At 41.2% G+C, this 24,904-nt stretch overlaps 1 protein-coding gene across 2 annotated transcripts in view; it reads left to right on the forward strand.

Moving 5' to 3' along the window:
• The window catches only part of HUNK (hormonally up-regulated Neu-associated kinase), an 87,422-nt gene that overhangs the window by 55,650 nt on the left and 6,868 nt on the right, over positions 1–24,904 (forward strand). Inside the window, exons 6-8 of one of the 2 annotated variants that reach the window (XM_077342538.1) lie at positions 10,684–10,813; positions 13,451–13,619; positions 17,226–17,306. In XM_077342538.1, the coding sequence (XP_077198653.1) occupies positions 10,684–10,813; positions 13,451–13,619; positions 17,226–17,306 (380 nt within the window). The remainder of the gene's footprint in view (positions 1–10,683; positions 10,814–13,450; positions 13,620–17,225; positions 17,307–24,904) is intronic. The other variant, XM_077342539.1, reaches the window with a different exon arrangement.

Here is a 24,904-nt window from a genome sequence, read left to right on the forward strand (position 1 = left end):
TACAACTACCCCACTCTTGAGAAAAATCCTTCACAAGAGAGCTGGAATTCAGGAGACTTCCCAGAATTTGCCATTTATATTGATTAAAAGTATACTCAGCATTCCAGGGACTATATGTGCAGTCTTTCTGGGGTGGCTCCACAACCAGTTGGATTGTTCCCCTTGGAAGGCAGAACACAGTTGGTCCTTGTGGTAGAAGGGCAGTGAGTTAATTCAGCACAGCTGGGCCCAGTCTTTCTAGTGTGGTACTGCAGCCAGTCAGATTATTTCCCTTGGAAGGTAGAATGGCATGGTCCCTATTTCAGAAGGCACCGTGGAGACTCCCCTTACTGAGGCAGAGTGTAGTGGGTAAGAGTGCTTGATCAGACAGTCCCTCCTGGGAAGGCAGGGCACCAGGGCTGGGTAGCCATGAGGCAGAACCATTGCTTGCCAGGGGTCTGTGGGTTCAGCAGACACAGTCACAGATTTCTTTGAAAACTATCAGCTCTTTATTAACACCAACTCCAACAAGAAATACCTAACAGCAAGAATAAGAACTCATGGAACTTACATGCATTTGAGCTGGCCCACCAAAGAACCTGACTGGCTTTTAATGGGACCATCTGATTGGTCAATAAGCCAGAAGTAATGCAAATTACTCATTTGCTGTATTTAGATCCTTCTGTTGAGCAGAATGTCCACAAACACAACAGTTATAAAGAACAAACCTTGCCTGCAGGCTTTAAGGCAGACTTTTTCAACCTTTTGATCACGGAGGATCCTCTGAAATAATTTTTCAGACTTCCTTGAGAAGTCATGGCTTACAATCAAATAATTTTCAGATTTTGAGGAGCCTTGGAAGAGATTTCAGCTGGTCACACCTACCTGCAAACCCTCATAAGTTACATGTCACCAGAAATGACATCACCACCTGCATTAACAGGCAGTCTTGGAGACTGAGGGGGAAAGAAAGAGGAGGTTGTTTAAGGCGGAAGTAGGCATGCAGGCTCCACCTCCTCCCAAGCACAGAAACCATAAGAGAACTCATTCATGTTATGGAGGGGAGAAGAGGAACAATGGAAGTGGTCAGTTCGCTAGCTTGTGGCTGAGTCCATTAAGACAGGAGGGAAATGCCATGAACCCCTCTGGAGCTCCCGTAAACCTCTGCAGGTCTACACACCCCTGGTTGGGAACCCTTTGTCTAAGAGTATCAGGAGAAGGAAAGAGGCACAAACATAAGGGGGAACAAACATCAGGGATTAGATTACAAGCTTGGGAAAAGAAATGTTTTCAGACAGTTTTTCAGATACTTGCAAGGAGAGAAAGATGTATGGATGACCAGAATCAGGAAGTTCCAGAGAGAATGAAAAGAGAATACAGGGGAGTTAAATTTATGGAATAAAGTTGAGGTTTTGTCAAGAGACTGTTAGCAAAGTGATAATAGCAAAATAAATGAAGAGATAAGAAGAAAGCAAAAGTGATGAAAATTATGAAAACAAAGCATTAACTAAACCTTGATCCAATAAAAAAACAATACCAATGAAGAGATCAACAAAGGAGAAGCATAAATAAATCAAAGCATGGAGTGGGGGACTTCAACTGAACAACAGAACTGTGAGGATGATACTGAAAGGAAAGGAAAGCAAAACAAAGAGAAGAAAATTGCAATTGTCCACCTGATAAAGAAAGAATACACATTTCTTAAATTGATATATTGCCCTCCCATAAGGCTCATGGTGGTTAACATAAAATGTCATGGGTATATATCTACATCTAGTGATAGTAACATAACAGTGGTTCCAAAATTGAACATAACAGATTATCACAAAACACTATAACAGAGTCACAGTGTGACAACAACTCTCAACTTTTAACATGAACCTGTGGGAGGTTCATGGCTCAGATCATGAAGGGGGGTGTTTGAGGGACCAACAGATGTTGTTGAATCAGCCGGCCTCAACCATATGCCTGATGGAGGAGCTCCCTTTTACATGCCTTTTGGAATTGTGGTAGTTCAGAAAGGGCCCTGATCTCTTCAGGGAATTCATTCCACCTGGTGGTGGCCAGGACCAAGAAGTCTCTGGTCCTAGTTGAGGTCCAGCATGCTTTTTTTGGCCCAGGGATCACCAGCCAGTTGGTGGCGGCAGCATGTAGGGCTCTGTGGGGGAATAGACAGGGAGACGGTCTCTCAGGTACATTGGGCCAAAACTGCATATGATGACTGAATGTGTGAGGGGAAAAAATATCTAGTCAGAAAGAATTACAAAACAAGTTTAGAGGCGGGAAAAAAAAATCTGTTACTGAGCGGTGATCTCAGCAGTATATTTTCACATTGTTCTATTATTTGCTAGTCCTGTGAATTGTAAGCTAGGCTGAGTATATTATTTTCAAAAAAATTCTGAATTTAAATATCTTTGTACCCATTCATGCACATACCCAATGGGAGCTACAGCAAATATAGTTCATTTTAAAGATTCATGTGTATGGCATTTGTACCTTTTGTCCTGGACTTTAGAATTAAGTTAAGTTACACTGGGGTGAGAGAGATAAATGAATTCTTGGGGGAAAGTTTTCAGAAATTAAACTGGTCATAGTTACTCATCATGCTACAGCTCTATTTACAGACTAGATTTAAGGCTCGCTGTAGCCCAAATACAGTGGGCGCTAGCAGGCGCTAGCGGGCGGGCGGCTGGGTGTGGGAGGCTGGCCACTGGAGGGCCACGGAACAACGAGCTTTAAAGGGGCTTGGGCCACCCCCCTCACCCTGAATCTAGCCACCCCCTCCCCCCCAGCTTTGGGGTGGGGCTTGGAGCAGGCCAGCAAGAGGCATAGGTGTGATGAGGCGATGGGGAGGAGGGGGAGAGAACAACACTACCTCCTTATTCTTTTGGCCTCCCCCGAACCCAGCACAAAGGAAGTGGAGGAGGAAAAGGAGGCAGATCCCCACAGGCAGATGCAGGCTGAGGCAGCGCGATGATGCCATGGCTTCCCGGCAACACCCAACCAGCCTCCTGCCGACTACCTGCGAACGCCGTTATCCACGCCACCTTCCTCCCCACTGATTGGACTCTGCCGACAGCCAGTTCTAACACCTCTCTCAGAACAAAGCGCCTTGGGAGATGTAGTTTTCTAGAGCCACCCAGTATTGCTTAGCTGTCACCCCGGAGACATGCCTCTTGTAATGGCATCAGCCTACTTAGAAGGAAACCGCACTCGCTTCCATGGCACCGTCGCGTAATGGGGCGTGCAAAGAATCGCAAAACAGCTCCGAGAAATATAATGCCTCCTCTTCTGATGGTAGTCAAGGGCAGGCTGTCAGGACTTTGGCCCATTTGGGAGGTGTTGTGCGCCTCCAGATTAGGCCAAAATCCTGGGTGGGCGTGGCTGAATTGTGGCCTGTAACCACAGAACATTGCCTTAATAAAACTTCAGGGTGGCCTTTTAAGCTTGGACCTTTCTTCCAGCTTCTGAAGGATCCTTTTTCTGCAATCATCTGTATTGAAAAGAAGCTCTCCACATGATACTTAATATGGTGTGGTGGCCCTCATTTGTCCCTGTGGGCAAGATGTGTTTATTCAGATTTCCAAAAAGTTCACTGCAAGTCAGTTCTGTTTAAAAAAAAACACATGAAAACCTATGATCTAATAGATTGCCAGCAACGTCATCAGGATTCTCTGTTCAGAGTGAGCAAATAAGTAATAATAGCTAATATGGAATCAACCATAGGCTGGTTTTATATCCATGTCAGTGCAGATATAAGCCTGCCAAAGCTAGTGGTATTTTTCTTCCCACATCACAATTATGCTCACATGAGAGAAAAAACAAAGAACTGTAACATGGGAGATGACCTTTAGTTATTTTGCACATAAAACAGGAAGCAGTTCTGGAATCTGGAATGATGTGGTTACATCTTAAAGCACTTATGCCTTAATAAATATATGCTGGCTACTCAATTGGCTCGGAACAGTGGTTCCACATTTTGCCAAAGTGACTTCAGGAGGTGGATAGCACATCTGTTCCATGTTTAGCAAAGAACAAATATTTCCAGATGTCACATAACTGACCCAGAACAGGGAAGAGAAAGCTAACTTGAACAGAAGTAGAATATTGGAAGCAATATACATATGTGCATCGTATGACGTTATATACATATACTGTCTTTGGGTACATCTCTTTAAAATTGCATGATGGATAACCAAGACTGCATCAGGGCCTCTTTCAAGCACTTAAAATACATGCATTATAATTTTGCATGTGAAGGAGTATGTGTATATTTATGCTCCAAAAAGGTTGCCAAGAAGAGTGAATTAGAAGGCAAAAACTATGGGGCCTTTGTCATTTGGGTTTGTTTCAGTTTGTTTATATAAGATGTCTGGTGTGTGTGTGTGTGTGTGGGGGTGGTTCTGGCCTGTCTGGAGAACACTGGGGACTCGTGCCAGTCCAATCCTCATGTGTCATTCTCTCTCTCTAACATATACATGCAATATAATGTGAAGTTCTTCCACCAAATAAAACTTCCAGCATGTAGAACACTACCTTTTGAGAAGGCCAGATTAGAACCCATTTACATTATAAGCGAGTTTTCCATATGCAGGGAATGCACCTGAGAGTGCTCAAAGAACTTTCTGGAGAACTTGCACAACCCTTGTCCATCATCTTAGGGACCTCTTTAAAGACTGGAGATGTCTTGGAGGACTGGAAGAGAGCAAATGTTATTCCGATCTTCAAAAAAGGGAGGAAGGATGACCCGGGAAAATACAGACCAGTGAGTCTGACCTCTGTTGTGGGGAAGATAATGGAGCAGATATTAAAAGGAGCGATCTGCAAACATCTGGAGGACAATTTGGTGATCCAAGGAAGTCAGCATGGATTTGTCTCCAACAGGTCCTGTCAGACCAACCTGGGTGTAAACTGCACGGAGCTTTTATTCCAACCCCAGATCGATTCAGTCCCTGCCCTCTATACAGAATGCGATTTCCATTTGGATTTGGGGCAATTTAAAATTTCCTTCTGCAGCAAAAAGGATTGATCCGGAGTGACCCTACCTTTATTGTGCGATATCTTTTAATGCTCAATATTTAAAGGCTGTTTTGAATCTGGGCTCTCCTCCATGGTAGAAGACCCGTGATTGGCCACAGGTGGTCATGTGACAAACTTGCCTTAAAAGAGAAGCCCCTAATTTCTCTCAACTTCTGTTGGTCACTACAGGCACCATCTGAGATGAGACATTGTCTCATGTCTGAGAGAGACAAGGAATAATGCTTCTAAAATGGCACATGGCCATTGAAATTTTTGTAAGCTTTTGAAATGAAAATAAATTAACATATTTTAATGGCAACACTTTTTAGTTAATTAAAATGTATTTAATAAATTATTAAATTAATTGTTGATTAATTTTAAATCAATTATTGATTGATTGATTGATTGATTGATTGATTGATTGATTATATGGCATGCGTGTAGTGTAGCCAGAATATCCTACGATTGTAGGATTGTCGGGTTGCTAGACAATCTAATAAAAAAAATAAAATAAAAAATAAGAGACATTTGGAGGTGTTTTGCCATTGCCTGCCTCTGAGTCATGACTCTAGTTTTCCTTTGTGATCTCCTATCCCAATAGTAACCAAGGCTAACCCTGCTTAGCTTCTGAGATCCATCAAGGTTCTTTCTGCTTATTGTTAGATTTAACAGGCAGAGCCAGAGTGTGCTACTGTGGAAGAGAATGGTTAAGGTTAAATCTCTACTGCTATTTTGTGGTGCACTGTTTTAATTATGGGTTTTTATGGTTTTAAGCATTGTAAATTATTGTATTTTGATGTTCAATTGCAAGCTCCCCCTTACTGGCAGTCTTCAAGCAAAGGTTGGATACACACTTTTCTTGGATGCTTTAGAGAGCCAGTTTGGTGTAATGGTTAGGAGTGCGGACTTCTAATCTGGCATGCCGGGTTCGATTCTGCGCTCCCCCACATGCAGCCAGCTGGGTGACCTTGGGCTCGCCACGGCACTGATAAAGCTGTTCTGACCGAGCAGTGATATCAGGGCTCTCTCAGCCTCACCCACCCCACAGGGTGTCTGTTGTGGGGAGAGGAATGGGAAGGCGACTGTAAGCCGCTTTGAGCCTCCTTCAGGTAGGGAAAAGCGGCATATAAGAACCAACTCTTCTTCTTCTTCTTCTTCTTCTTCTTCTTCTTCTTCTTCTTCTTCTTCTTCTTCTTCTTCGGATGCTTTGGGCTGATCCTGCGTTGAGCAGGGGGTTGGACTAGATGGCCTGTATGGCCCCTTCCAACTCTGTGATTCTGTGATTCTGTGAATTTTTTGACATGGGGGAGTATCCAGACGTGCAAGCTCACAACTATGTACATAGTACAATAAATAAAAACGTTAAGTTTAGTTCCGTTTTTATGTCTGGTGAAACTGTCAGATAGTATTAAAACTGAATTTGTTAGTATTTGTAATATGAAAAAGTAGTTGAGTTCTGTCAAGCTAATCACAATGTTGTGTTGTCTTCCCCTTTAAAATATCAATCCTTATATTAGGAAAGTGTTCAATATTCATGCAGATACCCACTGTGCCATCAGAAGTGGGGAGGGAAGAGAAATACATTCTACATTTGCAGATAATTAACAGACATTCTGCATGAGCATTGAAATCAAGCTATCAGGCAAATATCATATCGTGCACCAGCTGACGTTTCCAAATCAGGGATAAGGGAACACCTGCATAGAACAAAAATCTAGCCTAGATGTGACTGTTGTTTGGATCACTGTGGTTAGATGTTCTGGTGCCTGGTGCTAGTAGTTTGGCTTGGTGCAGATGGAAGAATGCCAGCTGAGCTAGTCCTGTGATCTGTTCCTCCATGGAGGGGATGTGTCAAGGATCATGTCCAAGTTGCATCCCAACCAGATAGGGCAGTTGTGCTTCCTCACCTGTACCTTCCCTACCAAACCACAGGGCCTACATTTTTGAAGACTGTTTCTACATGAGGAATTTGCCCCTGCCCAGCCTCTCATTGTTAACAGATCAGGTTCAAGGTATTGATATTAACCATTAAGACCATTCGCAGCTTGGGCCCTACATATCTGAGGGACTGCTTGTCTCCTTAACCTCCCTGTAGGACTCCTGCCCCCGAACTGGTGGAATTAATTCCGAAAGCTGAGGGCTCTGTCGAGGCTTTTACAGTTCCAAAGGGCCTGCAATATGGAGCTCTTCCACCAGGTCTTTGGGTGAGGCCAGGGCTTAAGATCAGTTGGGCCTCTCCATGGGATCAAGTCCCCACACTTACATTTGTGCATCCCGTCTGGGGTGGCTGTGGAACGGGGATGAGGGAATTGTTTTACACCAGTCTTGCCTCTGCTGTTAGGGGGTACGGTTATTTTGGGGTTTTATGGTTTTTACTTTGTAACCCACTACGAGCCTTTTTGAGAAGTGACAGGATAGAAATCCAACCATAAACAAACAAACAAACAAACAAACAAACAAAACAAAGTAGTCTTCACCCACTGGCAGAAAACAACAATAGAGGGAAACAGACAAATCTCCCTGGGAAGGTACAGCCACCATGACCAAGAAGGCTCTTTCCTAGGTTGTCACCCATCTAGCTTTAGATAGTAGTGGCATCCAAAGCAAGGCTTCCAAAGATTACCATAGTGGATAGGTAGGTTCAATATGGGAGAAGGTAGTCCTTAAGGTATTCTGATTAAAAATTATGTAGAGTTTTAAAGGTCAATACCAGCACCTTAAATTGGGCCTGGAAGTAAATTGTGGGCCAGTTGTAAATTGAAAAAGGCCAGAGTGAGGGGTCCAGGGAAATTGCAACCTGAACAGGAACATTAAAATGTTCCAGACTTTAAACTTTAGACTTTAATTCTATTTTTATATAAATGTTTAATTAATTTATTTATAATTAATTAATTTATACCCTACCCTTCCCGACACAGTCAGTCTTAGGTGACTTAAAATAGGATAAAAGAATAAAATGCAACAATTTCCATAAAACCCCTTCAATTAATCCCCAATAAAATAAAAGTACTATCTAAAAACTCCAACAGATAGTGGAAACAATATTCTTCCACTATCCCAGTTGGTAGATCACCTACCCCAACTGCATCCGTACTCTGGTACAACATAGCACCTTCCTCTAGATGGGGACCTCCAGTTCATAAATCCCGGGACAGCTCTTCCCCCCCAGCCTCAATCAAAAGCCTGGTGGAAGAGCTCCGTCTTATAGGCTCTGTGGAATGTTTATAGCTCCTTCAGGGCTCGTAGGTCTCCTGGGAGCTCATTCCACCAGGTTGGGTGAATGTCCCAGGGGTCCGGGACAACCAGTAGGTTTGTACCCGCAGAGCAAAGTGTTCTGCTGGGGACATAAGCAGATAAGCTGTCCCACAGATAGGAAGGACCCAAACTGCATATAGCCTTGAAGGTTAAAACCAAAACCTTGAACTTGACTCAGAAGCAGACTGGTAACCAGTGCAGATGTTTTAGTACCAGCTGAATATGGGTCCTCCAAGGTGTTCTAGTAAGGACCCTTGAAGCTGTATTTTGTACCAGCTGCAATTTCCAGATCAAAGCCAAGGGAAGGCCCACATAGAGCGAGTTACAGTAGTCTAACCTGGAAGTGACCGTGGCATGGATCACTCTAGCCAAGTGTTCCGTGGACAGGTAGGGCAATAGTAGTCATGCTTGGCAAAGATGAAAAAATGCCATCCGGGCTACATGAATGACCTGAGCCTCCATAAAAAGAGAGGCATCAAAAATCATCCTGAAATTCCTAACTGAAGGTGCAGGTGTTAGTTGCACCTAGACTAGGCATGGGAGGCACACTGCCTGTACAATTTATGTTATATACTTTATTTATTTGTATTTTAATGTTCCAGACATAAGCCCCAAAGGAATAAAATTGGAAGATGTAGAATTTAAAATAAATGTGGTTCTAACAATCTTGAATCCCCAAAATCATTATAATACATAATGGATCATACTGAAGAATTTGGATTCTTCTCAGAGTATAAAATCAAGAGGAAGAAGGCAAAACTTATAATTAATTTTTAATGCAACAAGAAGATGATATAAAGAGTTTAGAATGCACTTCCATTAAATATATGGGAATTAAAGTGACCGGGCAAAATTTGGAATTGATACCAATGAAAAAGGAGTGATATCATTAGAGAAGAACTTTGGAGAATATGGTTTACACACTGGAATTTATTGAACCCTTTAAACTCTCCACTCATATCCCCTATAAAGGCTTATACAAACACGAGAAATAAAAGTGTTTTTAAATGTACAACAACATGAGGAAGATCAAGTTCTAGAAAGATAATTAGAGTTGAAGAAATGAACATTCAGTGGTTGCTATATTACCAATCAGTTTCAAGACTAAGAAGACTGTCAACTTGGAAAGTGGAGATCTAAGAGACTGAGTTAAAATAGATAGACCATTCACTCCAATGGATATTAAACTATTCACTTAGAAGCAGAAGTGAAAAAAATGTATAATTAAACATGGATGCAGAATTTTAGAGAGCAGATACCTATGCATCAATGGGATCACACTCCTCCTATCTCCCAGCTCATGGTCTCACTTGGCAGGCTGAGATATCACTACTCCAACTTTACAGCAAAATCAAAGGAGGGAGAGGGAAATTAGAAGATCTTGACCACCATTGTGTGGGGTTGAATAGTAGCTCCAGTAAACATTGCCAAAATAACAGCAGTGGGACTGGGGTGAGGAAAGAGTAGTGACAATAGTGGGGCAGAACATGGACAGTGGGAGGGTGGGAAACAAGAAGGAAAAAGAATTTTCACTCTGAGGTCATCATGGGGCTCCGTTTGCATCAGTATACAGTGATTTACTTCAGATAGTTGTGGTAAATTGAAACTTGCCCAAAAGAGTAATTTTCGGTATAAATATTTTATAAACTATGAATAATTAATCAGATGTTGTTTTGTTATATCTTTTCAATATTCAGTGGGTTCCTTTACTTATGATTTTTCCAGATGCACATAATTTGTATCTATTATACTTCCTTTTGCAGAGTACCCTAATGAATCCTTAAAATTCAAAAATGGACTTATAAAACTCAATATTGTAAAAAACAAAAACAAACCCCTTTGAATTGTCATTATACGTGAACATAGTCATTGATAATTTTACAATTGTTTAAGTGGATTTTTAGATTTTAAGTTTTAAGTGGATTGCATCCTATACTTTGAGAGAGAGGGTGAGAGTTCAAACTATATGAAATAGTACTCTATATAGATTTCTTTCTGAATGTATCCAAAGCTCATTTGAGACAACACACAAGTTCTCACCTTTCTCTCTCATTGAAGCAAATTGTGTGTGCAAACGCGCATGTGCAAGTAAGAAAGATGCCTTTGCCCCCCTATCAACCTATTTGATCTGATGGGTTTCATGTGCCTGTGAAATATTCTTGCCTGCAATGACTACCCATTCACTTCTTGGGACACCTGAGTACAAGGCATTAAGCTGTCTAATCTGTATGATCAGTATTCTCTTCAAAAGCCTGCAAAAAGTCCAGTATGCATTCAGATTAGATTGCTTCTCCGAGTCATAATTAAAATGCTGTGGATAGTATATTTCTGGGTTAAAACATTTTTGTAAGGTTACTTGCCATTATTATTCAGCTGCTGGGTTCAGCTACAAGACAGGTGACACTTGCTTTTTCCTCCATGTCTTTGCAGCAGCTATAAACTTCCTACGATCTCTGTTAGAGCCAGATCCTATAAAGAGGCCAAACATCCAACAAGCTTTATCAAATCGATGGCTTAATGAAAATGGCAAACCACTAAACAGTGTCACATATCCAAACAGGTAAAGCATAAAACACAGAGGATACCAGGTAAAGTTGCTCTGCCAATGGGATAAAATTCCTCCAAAGTCATAGCTAGCTGAAATGAGAGACACACCACTTTGAGAAGAAAAACCATCTTAGGGTTAGTACACGGGAGCTGGTTTTAGGATTGCTGAGAACAATTCCTGTATCAGGCTGAGATCTATGGCAAAGCCTTTGGGGAGTTGCATTGCTTTCTCTGTGCCTTTGTTCTGGCCCTGTTAATGTGTGGGATGATATTTCCCAACCTCAGCAAGGGTTTTGTGAGGATAAAAACCTTCAGTAATTATGAGGTGCTAGTTACTATGGTAATGAGGGTTATGTAACACATGGCTGCATATTAATATAGCAGAGGAGGCTGGTACCTTTCTGAAGTCTCTAGTTCAGATTTTGCTTGATGGATATAAACATTATTGTTATTATAAGGAAATTAGGAGCTGGCTTCTAGCCACCAAAGTGGTGGGTAAATGAACCGCAGAAGTAAAAAATGACTGCTTTAGTAGAGGAGGCAGGAGGATGCAGTGAATCACTGTCAGACCTGCTTAATCTTTGGGGCACTTCAAACATTCTGAATTTCCTAACCCTTGCAGCATCCCCTTGTGCATATAGCAAAACAGTGAAAGACGTGTATCATCCCACATGATGACTGCACATGTCCGTCTCATTGTATGAATTTGCCGATGGGGAAAATGTGCTGTAATAAAAAGTGACAACAACCTACACATGGTTCTCATATGTCTTCCAAAATGTCTGATGAAGGTCTGAATTCTCTTTCTATACCCAGATAGCTATTTATTAATGTGAACCATCAGATTAAACAGTGACTCTGAACAGTCCTAATCCTAACTGGACATTTCAAATTATGCCTTACGGCAGTGGTCCCCAACCTTTTTATCACCGGGGACCGGTCAACGCTTGACAATTTTACTGAGACCCGGGGGTGAGTAGTCTTTGGCTTAGGGACGTGGCTGCTGCCTGAGCCCCTGCTCGGCTTGCTTTCCTGCCGGTGCCCCTGACTTCCTGATAATTCCCTATGACTTCCTGCCATCCGCTGGGGGGCGTTGCCAGTAGCAGCTGTGCAGTGCCACGCTGAGAGCGAGCCCCAGCCATGGTGGACACAGGAAAGATGAGCTGGTGGCAGAGTGGCAGGGCAGCCCCCGAGGCAGCAGCCGGGGAGGAGGATGAGGAGGAGCTGCGGCCTAGTACTGACTGATCCACAGACCAGGACCGGTCCCCAGACCGGGGGTTGGAGACCACTGCCTTATGGCACAAACTAGGGCATTATAGTCACTGTGTGGGGTAAAAAAGCAACTATAGGATGTTTTTTTTTTATAAATGTGCAATTAATTTAAAACGTGTCCATTCCCAGAGGCCACCCTCTGCCAAAAAAACACAAACAAAACCAATGCAGACTTAACTCTCATACGCAAGCAGAATTTTAAAGATAATGTGACAGAATAACATGATCCACAGTGTCAAAGTCAACTGAAGGGAACAGCTAGTTTCAAGTCCAGGAGCACCTTAGAGACCAACAAGCTTTTCAGAGTATGAGCTTTGGAGTGTCAAAGCTTCCATAAAGCTTATACTCCAAAAATATTGTTTGTCCCAAAGGTGTTACTGGACTTGAATCCAGATCAATATGACTACCTTCTGACAAAATCTTTAGACAAAAATCATCAGTTTATGTCAGTGAAGCAAAGTAAAGATTAAAGATGGAACAAGAATAACAAAATTAATTCCAGTGACACTTGAGTGCATTGGTTGGAACTGATTTTGAATGAGCCAAAGTATGAAATCTTTCTGATGTTCTTGAAGGATATTGTCAAGCAAAGAAAAATGTGTTGTGCCTGATTGACATGTCAGCTGAGCAGATCAGATAATATTTACAATCTGAGTGAAAATTAACAAAGACAACCATGTCAGGATAAGGAAGGACACAGTCACCAAGAAATTCTTCATGTCATATTACTTTCATGAAACTTAGCATTATTCATCATGTACACTTTTACTTGGTGGTTGTATTGGCTTTACCGGGAGAGTAGAGAGACAGCTGAAAAATATATATGAGGAATGAAGAAAAGGGGTTAAGAAATATTTGCATTCAGATAATTCCCTATGACTTTTAAAGATCTTATTATCACTAACTGACTTACTCTCAGTTTTCTGAAGGCAATTAATTACAGGCATTTTAATGGCAGGCTTCAAAAACAATTAACTACAGATATCTGTTCCACTATATATTTCTGGTAGGGCCTTGGAGGAGTAGCATGTCTCATGGCTTAAGTGCCACTCAGTGCTTAACACCCATTCAGGGTGGCAGTCCCACCCCTGAGTGTCTCTTCCTCCAACTGGCTTGCCTGTCTGTCCAGCAGCCAGCCAATCACCTTTCATCTCCCACTCCTGACCACCCCTTCCTCCTTCCACCTCCCTCCAAGGCTCAGAGGCTGCAGATCCCTGCCACATGAAAACTGCCCCTGCCAGTGAGCTCCCTTCCCTGCAGTCTGCAGCCTTTCCAGGTCCTGGGGGAGGGAGAGATCTCCTGAGCTGTTCCATTATTTTACAGTTCTGATCCTGTTTTTAAAAGGAAAATTTACTTGTTCCCATTTCTCTTTTTGTAGAATCCACTTAGAAGATATCAGCCAATGTGTGCTGCTCTACATGACTGAAAAGCTGGGCTATAAGAACAGTGATGTGATCAATACTATCCTTTCTAACAGAGCCTGCCACACTCTTGCCATCTATGTCCTACTTAATAAGAAGCTGGAACTGTATTTGGCAGGCCTCAGAGTAAGTATGGCACTGGACAGAATCAAAATCTGAATGAAAATACCTCAAAATTATTATAAGTAATAATCCAGATTGAAAAATTAATGACAGTATATCTAATATTTGGATATGACTAGTATTCTAGTTGATACCTGCCTGTATGGTTTAAAGTTCCTCTAACGGTTACCCTTCCTGAATTTAATGATCTTCATGGCATTTCTTTCCTCCTAGTTTAAAAATTTATTTTAAAATGTGCACATCTTTAGACCATTCTTAAGGTAACCTAAAGGATGGGATGAAATGGTTCTATATAAAAGCCATTTCCAAACATTCTACATCCACTACCCCCCCCCCCACGTTCTGTCATACTCCAGCATGACCAAGAAACGGAATCCAGATCAAGGCTATGGGGATAGGTACTGGCTTAATTTTTAGAGACTCCTACTAAGTTATATACAATAAAGCAAAGAGCCTAAAATCTGTAACACTGACCAGATCTGCTCCTCACCATGGACAGTGATGATCACTGGGGCAGAGAAAGGCTAAGCTAGCATCAAAAAAGTGTTTCAGAATTAATTAACTTACTACCTATCAGATCTTTTTCACCTCTACATATCCACTGTATCCACTGCACTTCATAAAATGTTCTTTAAGGTCAGTGGAATCTCAGGAACTGTATAGGGTACAATATGGAGTTTGCAATGAAAAAGAAAAATCAAGGAAAATCCCTTTTTTAGTTCTACTAGCAGAATATGATTTTGGTGTCGATCCAATGGAATTACTGGCAAAGAAATCTTTAACTGATTTCTTTGCCAGTAATTCCATTGATGATGCTTTAAAAGTTAATAATATTTGATATTGATTTTATGTCTGGGCAAGAATAAAGTTTCTGAATTGAAGCCAGAAAAAAAAACTCATTTGTTTAAAAGAGTTTTCAGATTGATCATATGTAAATTTACTTGAAAGTTGTTCAACTCAATTCACTGAGATTTACTGTCAAGTAAAGGATTACAATTTTTCATTCAGTAGCAAAGCTTGTGACATTCAGTCCTATCATAAAGCTATTCCAGAGTGGCAATTTTGTAAAAAAGAAAAAAATAGATAGTATGTGATCTGTGAAACATTCTTCTGTGAAATAACCTGGTGATTTTTAATGCTTATTATTTTAAAAGTGGATTTGAAAAGTAAAACTTCTGTAGCATTTCTTGACCTATGCTTTCCCCTTGCCCTGGAATTTAAGCCTTTTAAACAAAGCAGTTCTTAGCTATGACCTCACACCATTAATCATATCATAAAACTTTTACTTGTTTATCTTCCTAGATGTAGGCTCCATTCTTTGTGTTCATCATTTCCTCCATAGATTTCTTATGATATCTGGGGAAATTCCATAATGAGATTCTGGATTATCTGTACTGAAACAATTCCTCTGACAATGCAAAGCTAAGAATTTTTCTTGCATAATTTATGAAATTAAGTTGTTTCCATCATGCAAGGATATGAATCAACAGTCAAGTAATGGTATAAGTTTTATTTAATCACTTGATTAATTTATTACATCAATGAATTGCATAAATCTACATACATCTGCATATAAATAAAACAATAAGAAAAAAGAAATACTTTGTTTTTAGATTCTGCATGCATGTGTCACTGCAGGCACCATCTGAGATGAGACATTGTCTCATGTCTGAGAAAGACAAGGAATAATGCTTCTAAAATGGCACATGGCCATTGAAATTTTTGTAAGCCTTTGAAATGAAAATAAATTAACATTTTTGAATGGCAACACTTTTTAGTTAATTAAAATGTATTTAATAAATTATTAAATTAATTATTGATTCCACTGTAAGCCTATTGAAATAGGATTAATTCCTTTGACTTTTTCTATTGCTTGGAGTAGTCGAAAGAAGATTCCATTTAAATGTTCATGATTTTGATGTATAGCTGCAAGTTCAGAACAAAGGACACATCATAGAACCCTTTTGGTAACCTCATGGTTACCATGCTCGTAGCAGAGTGACTGTATTTTTAGCAACTCATCATGAGCTCAGCTTGCTTGATAATATCAACAGTGAATTGACAAATCACTTTCCGTTAATATGGACTCATTAACAATCTATGCTCATAGTGAATCAATCACTATTTGCTCTCCATGACACCCTTTTCAGTACACAACCTTAGTCTTCTCCCCCTATTCCATAAATAGTGAATATTCTCCCAGTTTTTGCTGGGAAGACAGAACAATCAGCATCGCTGCATTAGAGCTAGGTAAAAATTATTTGGAATGGATTTTGCTACAGGTGTTAAGGTCATTTCTGCATGTGTTATCTGCCCTGAATTCAGCACTCTTGAAAGCATTTCCCCCCCTTTCTCCACAGTATTGTGATGCATTCATGCACTTTCAAGGGTTTCAGTAACTTTTCCATCATCTTTTTCAAACTTGCTATGTTCCAAAACTACTGTGGGTGAGAGAATTTGAAATTTTCTTACCCCTTTTCAGTGACCTTGTCCATGCGCCCCCTGTTTCTTCTTCCTGAAACTTTATTTTTTTAAATGGCACTATACTATTGTAATAATTGATTAACAGGTTCTCTGAATTCTCAAATTTCATTTTTATAGTAAGTCTCTAGTCCCTGTCTTTTTGGCAATGTAAGGAAAAAGGCATATTTGTTCCACAGAAGAGGCTAGAAGTTTGCTTATTTTTTTAAGCTAAAATTGAGACTTTCGAGAATCCATACTTTTCTTGTTATAACAATATAACTATAACAATACTCTAGTTCCAAGGTTTTTAAGTTGCAAAAGCCCAGTAGCCATGGGGGAGGGATGTCCATTTTGAGGGAGGGTAAAGCTGGGAAACTGCAGGGAAACCTGCCATGTGGAAGTCCCATGGTCACAGTGCTTTATTTGCAGCCTTACCAGCAATGGGGGAACTATACAAGCCCCTTCTTGTGTAGAAACTACCTTAGTCTCTTTGGGAAATTATGGATGTCTTTTTAACTGTGCGTAAAGTGCCATCCCAGCAATTAGCTTTCAAGGCAAGTGAAAAGCACTGGTGGTTTGGTATTGCCTACATCTCCAGTCTTCCTTGGTGGTGGTCTCCCTTCCAAGTACTGACCCTGCTTAACTTCTGATATCTGACAAGAATGGGCTAGACCATGCCACTTTCCCTCCATATAGATGTATTTTTAGTTAGAGTTAAAATGATTGAGGAAGCTTCTTGTAAATTCTTTTTTCCTCAGGTGGCCTTGCATCCAGGAAATTGGCTGTGTTTGAATGATTTTCATATATCATTTTCCATTGTGTTGTTGTTGTTTATTTGCATATTATTAGATTATCTTACTTGAAGAGAATTTCTTTAGAGAATGACAACATCCTTTATACAGTTCCTCAAGATACAGCTTTATTTGGGAGAAAATATTATGTTGTGCTATTTATCAGCAGTAATTTTTGAAGGGAAATATTTACAAAATGTTTTGGGCTAAACTAGCAAGCAGGTCAGCTGTTTAATATAGCAGTTCAGCTGTATAATATAGAAGCCATAATTTGGCCCCTTTCAGTGACTATTTTTAACTAAATTGTTTTGGGGTTTTACCATGTAAACCTCACATTTATTTTTTATCTTTCCAGAAAGCAGACGTTCCTGATAATGTTTATATGAACCAACTATGTTGGATAGAAAAATACAAATCAAATAAGGATTCCTATGAGGTAAACCTCCAGTTAAACTTCTTTGGAATTACCCAAAATGTGGGTGTGTCTACTGTTATTTTAAAAAGTGTTTGGACTTGACAAGGAATTCAAAAAGTATTCCATACTCGGAGAACTCTGGAAATATAGTTACTACAAAGAAACAGCCCTCAAATGGTTAACCCCAAAATGTGTCAAAACACAACATTGGCCATACCTGCTAGCAAGTGTTTGTTTGTTTTTATTTATATGTTTAGATTTGTTGCCCCCCTCCCCCTTGGCCAAGGTTGGCTCATGGCAGCTTACAATTGAACATCATCAAAATACAATAATTTACAATGCTTAAAACCATAAAAACCCTTAATTAAAACAGTGCACCACAAAATAGCAGTAGAGATTTAACCTTAACCATTCTCTTCCACAGTAGCACACTCTGGCTCTGCCTGTTAAATCTAACAATAAGCAGAAAGAACCTTGATGGATCTCAGAAGCTAAGCAGGGTTAGCCTTGGTTACTATTGGGATAGGAGATCACAAAGGAAAACTAGAGTCATGACTCAGAGGCAATCCTACAATCGTAGGATATTCTGGCTACACTACACACATGCCATATAATCAATCAATCAGTCAATCAATCATTGATTCAAAATTAATAATTAATTTAATAATTTATTAATACATTTTGATTAACTAAAAAGTGTTGCCATTCAAAAATGTTAATTTATTTTCATTTCAAAGGCTTACAAAAATTTCAATGGCCATGTGCCATTTTAGAAGCATTATTCCTTGTCTCTCTCAGACATGAGACAATGCCTCATCTCAGATGGTGCCTGCAGTGACCGACAGAAGTTGAGAGAAATTAGGGGCTTCTCCTTTAAGGCAAATTTGTCACATGACCACCTGTGGCCAATCACGGGTCTTCTACCACGGAGGAGAGCCCAGATTCAAAACAGCCTTTAAATATTGAGCATTAAAAGATATCGCACAATAAAGGTAGGGTCACTCCGGATCAATCCTTTTTGCTGCAGAAGGAAATCTTAAATCACCCCAAATCCAAACGGAAATCGCATTCTGTATACAGGGCAGGGACTGAATCGATCTGGGGTTGGAATAAAAGCTCCGTGCAGTTTACACCCAGGTTGGTCTGACAGGACCTGTTGGAGACAAATCCATGCTGACTTCCTTGGATCACCAAATTGTCCTCCAGATGTTTGCAGATCGCTCCCTTTAATATCTGCTCCATTATCTTCACAACAGAGGTCAGACTCACTGGTCTGTATTTTCCCGGGTCATCCTTCCTCCCTTTTTTGAAGATCGGAATAACATTTGCTCTCTTCCAGTCCTCCGGGACATCTCCAGTCCTTAATGAGATCCCGAAGAGGATGGACAAGGGTTGTGCAAGTTCTCTGGAAAGTTCTTTGAGCACTCTCGGGTGCATTTCATCCAGCCCAGGGGATTTGAACTCATCCAGTGCAGCTAAATGCCTCTCGACAACCTCTCTGTTTATGTCAACCTGCCACCCAGACACTATCTCTTGGCTACTGCCATCTCTAGATGTGCCTAAACCCTTTGACCTGTGGGAAAAAACAGATGTAAAATAGGCTCTGAGCCTTTCTGCTTTCTCTGCATCCTCTTTTAGAGTTTGTCCATCCGCACCCAACAGTGGGCCTATTGCCTCCTTTACTTTACGTTTGCTCCTCACATAACTGAAAAATCTTTTCTTGTTACAGTGGGCTTCCCTGGCCAATCTTAGCTCACTCTCAGCTTTGGCCTTTCTGATGATTCATCTACAGTGCCTAGTAACCTGTAGGTACTCTTCTTTAGAGCTCTGTCCTTCCCTCCATTTCCTGGACATTTCCATTTTCTTTCTTCGTTCCTCTTGAAGTTTTATGTTCATCCGAATAGGCTTCTTAGAGCTCCTGCAGTGTTTTCGTCTTTCTGGGATAGTCATTGATTGAGCATGCTCATACTCAACCTATGATCGTTCCCTGTTTCAGTCATCATGCTATTTTTCTTGAAGAATCTATGTGTAGGAAAGTGTATAAAATGGCACGCAGTAGCTCCATGAATATAAACATTAATCCTTGTAATACCACTGAACTCAGAACTTCCTTTCATAGAACAGAAATAATTTATATGAAGCTGAAGGAGTCACATCCATCTTTCAGGGGAAATATAACGACTGCTCTGACAATAAAGACACATTCCATTTTCGTGAATGAGGAAACTAAAAAATGACTCACTTGTGAAGGAGCATACACATTATCCTACAGTCGGAGCTGTAGGGCTTTTTAGACCAGTATTTCAGTTGAAAAAATGAAGAGCCAAGCTTATATACAGCTCTGGGATACACATATTTTTCCATCTCATATCCAACAAACCAGAGTGTAGTTCAACAGGAATGTCTGAAATAAGTATTGAACTGTATAAAGCAGATGTCACAGAAGGGGTTACCATATGAGCAAAATTATGGGTTGAATCCAACCAGCTTTTCCACTGATGAAAAAGGGAGGAGAGTACATTGACCACTTGTGCTGGAGATCATGGAAACTGGATGTTCGAAAGCCATGTTCTATGTGGGCAGTAGTAAGAAGGGCACTTGGGTGAGATCCAACCCCATGGATATAAAACATTGGAAGTCTCCCAATATTCACTTGAACTCCTCTTCATATATTTAGGAAAATATGTAAGTTTCTCCTGTATACACTATTTAATGATGTTTGCACTTTCTGTTTTATTTGGATACAGTGTTGGGTTTGTTTGATTTTTTTTTTGTAATAGTGTGCTGGTGCTGATTTTATTTGCCTCTATTGTTGATGCGGGACACATCTTCTGGCGCTGCCCCTGGAATGGAAATGAGTATGGACATGATGTTCATAACCCCACCCCAGTAAGAGCATCACAAGAGGTTGGGGCAGCTGTGGGGTGCCATGGCAGGCAGCCATCTGGGGCAGCAGTGCTGTTGTGGGAAGAAGCTGGGCCACTGCCGTGCTGCCCAGGGAGGCCTGGGTAGTTGTGGGGCGGTGCAGTGGCTGCAGGGGTGGCTGCCCACCAGGCCCCTGGGGGCCGGCGCACAGGCCATGGCACCAGCTCAGGCCCAAGCACTGCACTTCAGCCTGGAGGAGGCTGGGGCCCTCCTGGGAGAAGAGGCAAGGTGGGAGGGGGGAGGACTCTGTGCATGTTTGTGTGTGTGTATGTATGTCTTGGGGGGAGGGACTGGGGAGTAGGTCAGGGAAGGAGAGAGAGGGAAGGGGGAAGTGGGGAGGAAAGGGGTTTGCATCTCTGTGTTTTTGTGTGTCTATGTTAGTGTGTGTGTGTGTGTGTGTGTGAGAAAGAGAGAGAGAGAGGAGGGGGGATGGATTAAAGAGTTCTAGAGCAGGGATGTGTCCCACATACCTGTGAGAGCCTGGGTTTCACCACTTTTATTTTAATGTATTCTGTTGCCTGCACCTGAAACCACCTTGAGCCCACTTGGAAGCACAAATATTTTACTAAATTAATAAACAAGTTTGTAAGAATTCTAATAGTTAGCCAGCATCTTAAGACATTTCAGACTGTTATCCAGATGTTTGCTTACAGGCATACAGTAGGGAGTGGAATGAAAGATTGCAAGTTTCCTTTTTTACTGGTAAACCATACAAAGCAAATGTTACATAAAGCATCTACAACAGGTACCGAATAAAAGGTTTTTTAAAAGAAAGACCCAGCTTTTAGGTTTTTAGGTTCATGCTGTAACTCTGACAGATAAGATAAGTAAGGAAGGGGCAGCAGAAAGAGACAAACAGTTGTCTGTGGAAAACAAATATGTTTTAAAGTGCTTTTAAATATGGGAAGCAGCAGGGCAACTGAAGAGGGAACACTCCAGTGAAAGGAGCAGGAAGAGGGGAAGCAGGGAACATGCATACCGTGGGTCCAACTGGGTTGTGCAGATCAAGGGAGAATAATCACCCAATCAGTCATCTAGCACTTGCATGCAAGTCTTCAGGCTAGAATCCAACTCGGAGCTACATCTGATATACTGGTGCCGATATAGGCTAAGGAAAGGACTGTAAATCAGGCAACATTATTTGGAGGTTTTAATATTTACATGAAGTATGAACCAGCATAATGCATTTATGAATCTAAATCTTGGCCAGAATTTCCATTTCCAAAAGGAATAATCCCCTTACTTCAGTCTCATAGAGATAGTATGAGAAAGATAGTGAACACTGAAAACTGTTTAGATGTTTTGGCAAGTAAAACTACTGATAGATCTGCTATTGAAGTCAAACTGAGCTTCTGTGTTGTTTAGCAACAGGGTAAAAACACAGTTTTCCCGCTGTCAATGATCCTGAAATGCAGACACCCCCCTCCCTCGTGTTCATTATTAGACCCATCTGCTCCAGCCATTTTACTGATGCAAAGTGAACTTGACAGTCACAGCTATATTAAAACCTTTAGCACTGGCAAAGAGAAGACATTTCATAAGCTTGCTGTTGTGGTATTGTGGTTAATTGCAACATTTCTTTTAGCTGCCTGAGGAGTTAGATGTTATTATTTCTTTCTTTCTTTTTTTAAATATAATTTTATTATTTATTATTATATGAAGCATTTACAGAAAAGTAAAGGGGGAAAAAAAGCGACCAGCTGATATGGTTTGCCATCCTCTTTTAACATACATATTCAGTTCCCATCACATATTAATCCTAATCTAGAAGTTTTTACCATCTTTCTTAGCGAAATGATTGTTAATACATATGAGAGTATGATCTGTTATAAGAATATATTCTATTATTATCTTAAGTGATATAAGGTCGGTCCCCTTCATATATTGGCCCTGACCTAAGAGTTACTGCTGCTGTCTTGTTAATACATATGAAGTATAGTTTGCCATCCTCTTTTAGCATACATATTAGCATACATATTCAGTTCCCATCACATATTGATCCTGATCTAGAAGTTATTACCATCTTTCTTAGCAGAGTAATTGTTGATACATATGAGAGTATAATCTATTATAAGAATATATTCTATTATTGTCTTAGATAATATAAAGTCAGTTCCCTTCATATATTGGTCCTGGCCTAAAAGTTACTGCTGCTGTCTTTCCCACAGGAAACCAGGAGAATGCTCCACTGTTCATCACATCCTTCAGGTGGTCGCAGAAAATGAAATTGTATTTTTTTCCATAGTAACGCCTGATGATTCCTACATAGAGTATTTCTGGTTGTCCTTCTGTCAGGGCCAAAGAAGTCTCTTGCTTGATTCTTGCTTGCAGTCGCCTTTAAGTAGGCTCTGTATACTTTATCAATCCGGATCTCTTCCTCTGGTCGCACAGAGATAACTCCTGATAGCTTCCTGCGTGCTGTCACCTTTGAATAGACTCTATTTATTTTGTTGATCCAAATCACTTCCTGCTCTAAATAGACTTCCAGGTTTTCGGTGCTTTCCTTCCTTAAATCTGTTTTCCCAAGTTCTTCCAAGGTGCTTTTGATTTTTACGTCCCTAGCTCTCTCCCCCTCCTGTTGATTAACTTCCAGACATTGAATTCTCGTTTGAAGTATTATTTATTTCTAATCCATAGAAATTATCATATGTATTTGATATTAACATAGGCAAGATATGCTGCAAGACAGATGTAACATCAAAACAGAATACATAAATAGAAGCATGGATGCTTTAAGATCTTTTGTTGAAACAAGGTCAGACCCACTGTGATCAGGCCCAATTCTGATTGCATTTTTAATCAGGTCCTGCAGTGCCAAACTTTAGATCAAATGTATGCCTGCACCTGAAACCAGCAGGTGCTGGATGCTTATTTTGAAGGCTCTTCTGGTTCAGTCAGATTCTTCTATTTTATATAGACACTAGGGGCCAAGCTCATTGTACTAGTAAATACAACGGGCACTAGGTGTGCTTTTGGGGCTGGGGGGAAGGCTTCCTCCCCCCCCCCCGGCAGCGGCACGTCATCTCCTCCAGGCCCAGAAGCGCACCCGCAGCCTCCTTGAAGGCTGGACTCTGAGGCATTGTACGATTTTGAAGACCCACCTCCAAAACTCGAGGAATATTTCCAGCCCAGGGGTAGCCTGAAGGTATTTTGCATGGAGCCAAATAAAACAGTTTAAAAAACAACCAGTTTAGACCGCTTTATTATACTACAATTGTTGTTCTGCATTGAATATAGTCTGTTGAAAAACTACGTTGCAATGTTTTCTGCATGGAACAATTCATAGCTCTGCCCCCTGTAGTTTTTCCAACTCCGCTTTGTTCTCTAATGCAGTCACTAATCTGCATAACCAAAGGAGCTTCTCTGCATGTCTGAAATAGGCAGGAGAGAAATGAATTGGTGAAAAGCCTCTTTCAGAAACAATGCTTAAAAGACGCTTAAAATACTGAAGAGGCAGTTCACCATGCAGAGCAAAATCAGTTTTGCAGAGTGAATTCACTCTTCTGTGCAGAGATCAGAAAAACAACAATGTATTTAGTGAATTTTCATCAGCTTATCCATCATGCAGAAGAGGCCCTGGAGAGCTCCTGGAATTACAGCTCATCTTCATAGTATAAAGATCAGCCCCCCAAGCAGAATGGGCTACTTTGGACAGGGTTGTGGAAGAGAAGAAATATTTAAGGCCTCCCACACAGGTTGTTGTTGAATTGAAAGACCTGAGGTTTACTGCACAGGGCTGTTGTGCAGGTGAAACAGGAGACAAAAGAACCTCCAAACCAGCATCCAGTTTCGTCTGCAGAACAACGCTGTGCAGTGGCCTCAAATCTACAGAGAGCTGCAAAGAAGAAAGACGCATGGCTTGGCTGTGTCTAACCCCTGGCCAGAACAGTATTTTAAGAGAGAAGGGGTTTTTCTGTGGCCGCCCTGTCATTTGTTTGGCAGAAGGAGAAATCCCCCCCCCCACAAAAAAAGGATTGTCAGTTCAGGGCCAAAGGGCCAATGCCCCCTGTTTCCTATCCTGGACTCAGCCCACCCCCCTTAACTTTAGCAAATTATTTATTATTGTTGTTGTTGTTTTTGTTGTTGTATTTATATCCTGCCTCCCCCCGAAGGCTCGAGGCAGCTTACATAACCCCATCCCCTAAAAACCATAAGGTAACAATAAGTTCCAATAAATTCACAATAGTTGGTGACCAATTGGTCACAGTGGTAACAATGATGGCTTAATCTAACTCATTTAGTCTCCGCATCCTCAACTACGGGAGGGGGGTTGACACTCTCTATTGCCAGTTTGTGGGGGGGGGCTGATCTTCTTTACCACCCGGCCTCAACTATAAGCCTGGCAGAAGAACTCCGTCTTAGAGGCCCTGCGGAATGCTGGTAATTCCTGCAGGGCCCTCAGCTCTTCCGGGAGCTCATTCCACCAGGTTGGGGCCAGGACCGAGAAGGCCCTGGTCGAGGCCAGGCGGGCTTCCTTGGGGCCGGGAACGACCAATAGGTTAGCCTCCGCAGAGCATAAAGCCCTGCGGGGGATATAGAACTAGCACAGCAGAGCCGCCTCAGTCAAGCTGGTGACGGAGGTCATCCAACAAGGAGACCAGCACTGCCTCCACCCCATGACCAGGGTGGAAGCCAGACTGGTATGGATCGAGCGCTGAAGTATCTTCCAGGAATGCTAGGAGCTGGTCCACCGC

The sequence above is a fragment of the Paroedura picta genome, chromosome 6 (genome assembly GCF_049243985.1).
Source record: "Paroedura picta isolate Pp20150507F chromosome 6, Ppicta_v3.0, whole genome shotgun sequence".
NCBI lineage: Eukaryota > Metazoa > Chordata > Lepidosauria > Squamata > Gekkonidae > Paroedura > Paroedura picta.